Source organism: Ipomoea triloba, chromosome 13, assembly GCF_003576645.1.
Source record: "Ipomoea triloba cultivar NCNSP0323 chromosome 13, ASM357664v1".
Classification (NCBI taxonomy): domain Eukaryota; kingdom Viridiplantae; phylum Streptophyta; class Magnoliopsida; order Solanales; family Convolvulaceae; genus Ipomoea; species Ipomoea triloba.
Window position 1 is genome coordinate 6,560,393 of NC_044928.1, and position 7,697 is coordinate 6,568,089.

Consider the following 7,697-nt stretch of genomic DNA (forward strand, 5'->3'; position numbering starts at 1 on the left):
TTTGACACCCGCTTGTTGAGAATGAGGATTCCGAGGTAGGAATCCAAGTGGGCCAAGGGAGGGATGCCCATATGTTCCCCAATGCGACGCTTTACACCTGCATTCGTGTTTGGGGAGCAGAAAATGTGGGATTTAGAAAGATTTACCTTAAGTCCCGAGTCTTTGTTAAATCTGTTGAGACACTCCATCATCTTCTTAGCCTGATGTTCTGTCGCCTCTCCAAAGAGCATTAGGTCGTCCGCAAAGAAAAGGTGAGAAATGCCTGTTCCACCTCTAGAAATGTGGATGGGTTTCCATGCTCCTCCGGACACCTCTTTCTGAATATCATATGCAAGCCTCTCCATGACAAGATTGAAAAGGTAAGGTGCTAAGGGGTCACCTTAGCGCAGCCCTCGCCCAGGCCTAAAAGATTGCAACCGACCCCCATTCTATATGATGGAAATCTCGCTTTCTTTAAAGGTGAACATGATAAGATCAATGACTTTTCTCGGGAAACCAAAGCACTCCAACGTTTCTTGTAAGAAATCCCAATCAACACTATCGTAAGCTTTCTGGAGGTCAATTTTGACCGCCATGAGCCCCTTTTTACCTTTATGTTTGTGCATGGTATGGATGATCTCTTGAGTGAGGATCACGTTGTCCTGCGTAGACTGACTAGGAAGGAAGCTGTTCTGGTGCGGCCCTATTAGAGTGCACATGATGGGTCTCATCCTATTGACCAAGACTTTGGAAATAACCTTGAACGCCACATTGAGTAAAGTAATAGGCCTGAAGTCTGCCGCTGTCTCCGGGGTATCTTTTTTTGGAATTAGGGTCATGCAGGCTTGCGCTAGGGATTTATGAACCGTACCGGTTTCCAAGGCCTGATTGACCATAGTAGTTAGGGCCGGACCAATCTCACCCCAGAAATGTTGATAGAAGATAGCCTGGATTCCATCCGGACCAGGACTACCATACTTCTTCATACCGAAAACCGCCTTCTTGACTTCCTCGATTGGAACCTGCCACAAAGACTATTAGCTTGTGCCGCAGGTATTTTGCAGCTTGTATCTATTTGTACTAGATTTCCTCCTCCATTACGTGGTACCCTGCCGAAAAGTGAATCAAAATAATTAGTAATATGGTTAGTCACGGTCGTAGAATCGTCGGTCCAGCTTCCCTGTATCTTTAGGAACCGAACTCGACCCCTATTCCTTCTAATCACCGTTGCTGTATGATAGAAGCGGGTGTTCCTGTCTCCGTCTCTAATCCATTATTTTCTTGATTTCTGAAACCAAAGTGCCTCTTCCTGATAAAGAACATCATTAAGGTCCTTAGTAAGTGTTCGTTCCAGAGCCTGTAACCTTGCCGACGAGGTGTAATCCAACTCTTGCTGGATCCCCAAGATTCTCGCTTCAAGGTGCCTCTTCCTGTTGAAAATGTTACCAAACACGTTCCTATTCCACAAAAAACTCTGTTCCGTGATATCTGAGATGATATCCGCCATGTTTCGATCTCTTATGCGAGTAGCATCCCTCCAGATTGTACCATAGTCTTCCCTAGTCAGCCAAGCTGCCTCAAACCTCTTGGGTCGCACATTTTGGTTCGAAGGGATACCTGCCACATCCATAAAAAGGACTGGATTGTGATCCGAGCATAATCTAGGAAGAACAACAGTTTTACCCTCCGGAAAGGCCAATTGGGCAGCGGTGTTCCAAAGAGTTCTATCTAATCTACGCATCTGAGTGATCCTGTTTCCCACAGACCTACACCACGTAAATTTGGGTCCCGAGTGACCCAGGTCGACAAGACCACAGCTACTATAAGCATCCACAAATCTTTGTAAGCTAGCATTGCAAGTGGCTTCGCTACCCCATTGCTCGTCTTCCGAGGCAATATCATTAAGGTCCCCAATGACTATCCAGGGGCCCTGAATGTTAGTTCCCAACAACTTACAATTTTCCCAAAATCTTTGTTTTGCCATCGGATTTGGCTTAACGTAAGCAAAAGTCATAAAGATATCCACTAACCCTTGCTTGATTCTCGTATGAATGGACTGCGAAGAGTGGACAATCACCTCCAGGTTGATGTGCCCGTGTTTCCAAAATAAAAGTAATCCTCCTGCAAAACCCATCGGCTCAACGAGAAAACGGTTAGTGAAACCAAGACGATTAACTAAGTTAATCATACCCTGTATTTTAGGAGAGTGAATCTCCAAGAGACAGAGGGCATCGGGTTTGGGCGTGTTAAGCAGTTCTTTCACGTGCTTTTTAACCCGTCCATTGACGATGCCTCTACAATTCCATGAAAGGATCTTCATTGATCACCCCGGACCGTCGGGGAGGTTTGACGACCGCCCTCTCCAGACGTGGAAACATTGTTATTCTCAAAAACTTGAGAGTCATGGTTAATGTTACATTTGCTGTTAGGGACCTGCGGTACACTGCCAAATGTAAACACCCCTGCCTGCAGATTGTTATTCAGCTAGGCACTACTCATATGATGACCCGAAACTGGCTCGCGCCCCACGCGTCCTCCGCCTCGGACCGAACCACGCCCCTGTGGATTTGGGGCTCCTTTTTTCGTATTTTGTTGCCGCGCATTGGCGATTGTCTCCTTCGGTGGTCTTGAGGTTTTGGACGTATTCTGACTTGTTCTCGGATTATCGACTCCGCGAGTAACCTGCGAGGACACGGGGATAGAGTTAGTTCTCGCATTTACGTTCGCGGGAATCTTACCTTTCTCTTTGGTGTTATTCCGTTTTCCATTTTCTGGACCAGTGCCCCCTGCCAGTGCTTCGTATCGATTGGCGTTGCTACGTGGTTTTGAGGCGTGTTTTTTGGTTTGTTGGCGATCCATGGTTTATCCACTAGGCTTCTTCTTCCTCGTGACCAACATCCATGAACCATAGGGACGCCTTTCACGATTCACTTCCACTTCCTGGTCAGCAACGTTCATCCCTTCCGCCTGGGACATAGGATTAGTTTGGGATGTTTCTTCGTTCTCGGCTGCTGGCGATGAGTTCAAGTCCATGTTCGGAACTTCCGCCGCCTTAGGCTTGTTTATAGGGCAAGCGTGTTCCCGGTGCCCAACCATGCCGCAACCGAAACACACAACATGCAAACCTTCATATTCAACATATTGTATTTCATTCCTCACCCAGATTTCCGTCACCATAGGTTTGTCTAGGTCTACCTCCACTGCCGCTTTGGCGAAGCGCCCTCACTCCCTATCTATTGTAGTTCGGTCAAGTTTTAGGGGTTTCCCGACACTTTCAAGGATCGTTTTCACAACGTCATCCCTGAAGTATTCCGCATAGAGATCTGCCAGCCTGACCCAAACAGCCATTTTGGAAAGCTTCAATTCTGGTTCCCATCGTTGGACCACGAGGTAATTATCGAAAATTTTCCATGGTCCATCCAATAACACATGGAGGTAGTCTTTGCATTCTTCCAGCCTTAGGATGAAACATCCATAACCAATATCCATAAGCTTGTATTTACCTTGTAGGCGCCACAAGTTTGGAATTCTTTGATTCAGTACGCTGAAGTTGATATTTTTGCCTAGATATTTGATAATCAAGGCTTGTTTCCACTCCCGACACAACTCCTTTCGGAGTTCTTTAGACAGCTTAACCCGTGGTCGGCCATCAGAGTTGTCTTGTTCGTCTAACTCATTATCAGACTCAATGTCCGGATCTTCAAAGGCCCACTCATGCTCATCAGAAATGTGAGGTTCTTCGCCGTTAAAGGAGATAGGCGTACCTACTGTTTCAGCGAAGGAGCGTTTGGTGGCCTTGAACTTTTTCGTTGTTCTCTGTTGGCCTTCGTCTTCTGTCATGATGACGTCGGAAGAGGGCACCACCAGCTCCGCCGGTGAGGACATGGCTTCCACCAGCCTTCGGCCGTCACAACGGTCTGAAGAGCGGCGGAAGGGTTACCTAAAATAACTAGCGCCGAAAAGGAAAAACGCAGCACTATCGAGAGAGAATATTCTCGTTATTCTGTCTCACCGTGTCAATGATGTTATTAACCCCATCAGGTGGACGATCCAGGATTAATGTCCCCCATTGGTTGGCTTGACCCATGTTGGCCAGATAGTCTGCACATTGGTTCCCTTCTCTAAAAACATGACCAATCTCAAGCTCTTCGTGTAGGGTTTTGCCGCCGCAAATGCCTACAAAAATTTAAAATTATCAAATAATTAGTTTTAACACTAATAAAGTATAATAAAAAGTATTTAGTTTTATTAAATTTTACATACGGGTTCTAAATCTTCAAATCCATAGTATAGAGTGCATATCCCATACATTATTGTAAGACATAATACCCGCATTCTACACCACCCGGTTGTTGAGAACACTACAAATTATGAAATTTTATGTAGTCTAAATGGGAGGACAAGTTTCTTAGATATGAAACATCTTTTTGGATTCATCTCCCAAGTGCTGCAACACATCTTCAAGAACAAGTGGGGGTTATAACTCCATGTTTACAATTTCATAATTTCATGTTCACAATTTCATAGCTCTACGTTCACAATTTGATAACTCTATGTTCACAATTTTATAACTCTAAGTTCAAAATTTCATAACTCTATGTTCAACAGTATAACACAATTTTTGAATCTATATAACAAAATTGTGAATATTAAATAATGTAATTTTGTATATTGCGATCTAAAATTGTGAATATAGAGTTCTAAATTTGGGCTGACAGACAGACAAAAGAGTTGGGCTGACTTGAAAAAAAAAAAGATAATTGAAATTCGAAGTTGGAGATTTTGTGTATTTAAAGGTTTCACTAACTCGAGGAGTAATGAGGTTTGGAGAAAAAGGAAATTAAGTCCACGTTACATTGGACCATTGACATTTTAAGTAGAGTTGGTAGTTTGGCTTATGAGCTAGCCCTACCACCACAACAAGTTGGAATTTACAATGTATTCCATGTATCAATGCTACAAAGGTACATTGCAGATTAAACTTATGCATCAACCTTTGAGAGTTAGAAATAACTTAACTTATGAAGAAGTACCTCTTCACATCATTGACTGAAAGGAACAAGTGTTGAGGTCCCGAGTAATTCCATTTGTTAAAGTGTAATGGTCACATCATACTCCAAGAGAAGCATGGGAAAAGGAAGATGATATGGAGGATAGATATCCTGAACTCTTCCAGTTTGAATGTATGCAAGTTTCAAGGACGAAACTTATTTTAAGGTGGGGAGATTGTAATACCCACTTCCTTATATATACAATTATATTATGTTTATTAAATGAAGTCAACAAGTCAAAGCATATTAAATTTGACCTTGGATAAAATTACCAAATTGCCCTTTCCTCACCCTTAAAGGTTAAGAAATCATTTGGGTTGGATAAAGACTTCATTTGAAAGAAGATAAGCTAAGGAGTTTGACTAGAGAGAATAGAAGGAGAAATCTTGAAGCTTTGATCTCTATCATCTTCAAGCTTAGGTCTCAAGTTATTGGAGTATTCTAGGTAAGTTTGATCTCCGTATTTTTACTCTTCTTGAGTTGGGTTTATCATTGGAGCCCTAAGAGTGATGCTTTAAAAATATTAGGGATTTGACAAAGAGTATTTGGGTGAGCTAAATAACTAAGATTTGGATGTTTTAGGTAAGTGGTTAACTCTTCTCTCCTTATTTTGCAAAACCCCTAACTTATTTTGGAATATCTACTACTTTGAATACCCATTTTAGGGTTAGTTTGAGTTTAAAATATTTTGGGCTTTTGATATAATATGACTCAAGCTAGTTATAATTGTTAAAGTTTGATTTTACTATTATTCGATTTATGGGTATGCATGATTTGTACTAAGGGGTTTTGTTATCAAAGATGATCAAGTAATTTATTTGGCAATTATTAGTTTATGATGTCATATTTGTTTTGCCAAGTTATGAGCTATACGGATTTCAATATTACTTTTGGATATGCACTTTGTTATGTGGTGTTAAGGAAATGATTTTTGCTACAATGGGCTATTTGATTATAAGAATTATTTGAAATGTTTGACCAAACTCATGAGGCAACCTACAATTTTTTATTTGTTTTGTTCGGCTTGGAACGTTCCTATTTGTTGGAACGTTCCATTCGGCTCATTCTGAATCGTCGAGCCTGACTTATTCCGAATCGTCGAGTCTTTTTAGATCATTATGCCAATAATGGCATATGCCACAAGGTATAATGGTGGGTGTAGGTTGCCAATGAGTCATGGGTTAAAGAATGATTTGAGCTTTGAAAGTATTGTGTTATGAAATAATGTTGATGCCCATGTAGCTAAAGCTAAAGTTTTTATTTTGGAGAACTTGTATATGGTATGATGGAATTATATGACTTCGATATAGTTTGAAGATCGTGATTTGCATCTATTTATTACTATAAAGGTTTTTGTATTTTATTAAGGTTACTTGATCCGGGGTTGAAAAGAGTATCACTTACTGGGCATTAGCTCATTATTTGTATTTTTCCTTATGTTTCAGAGTAGTTAAGGTTATGTGAATAGCACGAGGCGCAAGTGGTGGGGTCTCGAAGGTGACTTTTGAAACTAGGAGAAAACTTAGTCCTAGTATTGGAGCATATCACGAGCTTTTGGTTATTTGGATATTCCCTTCGACCCTTTGTATTTATGGTAAACCATTGTGCTTGGTTTTGGTGCTTGTGATGCATTTTGGACATATTACTCTTGATTGTAAATACTTAGTAGTGATGGATTGTTGAGTTTGGGAAGAACTAGTTCTTTGTTGTGGAATTATTATGTATTCAAGTGTTATGAAGGTTTCGAGAGGTATGTATGGTTAGGCTTCATACTGTTACAGGTTTTCACGTAACGATACGGCCGGGTCATGTCCTAGAAGTGGGGCGTGATAAATTTACCTTGTTAATATTGATGCACCTGGGTGCAACCTAGGTGCACCTAATTATAACATTAGGTGCACCTAGTTATAACATTAGGTGCACCTAGTTATAACATTAGGTGCACTTAGTATTGATGCTCAGTGCACAATTCACTTGCACCTGTAATACATTTTACTTGCACTTGTGCACCTATTTTCACTTACAAGTGCAAGTAATTTACCTTGTTAACATTTATGCACCTAGGTACAACCTAGGTGCACCTAGTTATAACATTAGATGCACTTAGTATTGATGCTCAGTGTACAATTTAGTTGCATTTTTAATACATTTTACTTGCACTTGTGCACCTATTTTCACTTACAAGTGCAAGTAATTTACTTTGCTAACATTTATGCACTTGGGTGCACCTAGTTATACATTTCGTGCACCTAGTTATAACGTTAGGTGCAACTACATCCTGGACACGTGGCGCGCTGTGATTCGTCCGCAATTCTCTCCTGGGCAGCCCGTACGCACCTGAACGCGATCATATATATATATATATATATATATATATATATATATATATATATATACTCCGTTCACACACACTTAATCACTGTTGCACACATTTAATCACCGTTTGCACACATTTAATCACTGTTTGCACACATTTAATCACCGTTAGCACACACTTAATCACTATTCGCACACATTTTATCATCGTTCGCACACACTTCAACTTAGAATCTTAAATCAATCTAAACCGTTAAATTATTACATGGATGCACAAGATTTGATCTCACGATCTTACCTAAACAAGTGATCTCATATGATCCTAACTATATATATATATAGTTTTTATGA

At 40.8% G+C, this 7,697-nt stretch overlaps 1 protein-coding gene across 1 annotated transcript; it reads right to left on the bottom strand.

Moving 5' to 3' along the window:
- Positions 1-428: 428 nt before the first annotated feature.
- LOC116001112 lies at positions 429-2,299 on the bottom strand. Its single transcript, XM_031241009.1, has 2 exons — positions 1,283-2,299; positions 429-1,001 (listed from the first exon to the last, which is right to left on the bottom strand). Exons 1-2 carry the CDS (start codon positions 2,297-2,299, stop codon positions 429-431), a joined length of 1,590 nt encoding a protein of 529 aa, XP_031096869.1.
- Positions 2,300-7,697: the final 5,398 nt, after the last annotated feature.

Bases quoted from the DNA above. Each gene is read 5' to 3' on its own strand.
- LOC116001112 (XM_031241009.1), bottom strand. From the start codon at position 2,299: ATGAAGATCCTTTCATGGAATTGTAGAGGCATCGTCAATGGACGGGTT. The intron at 1,002-1,282 runs GCACTTTGGTTT...TCTTTGTGGCAG, and splicing joins ATGTTCTTTATCAGGAAGAG to GTTCCAATCGAGGAAGTCAA.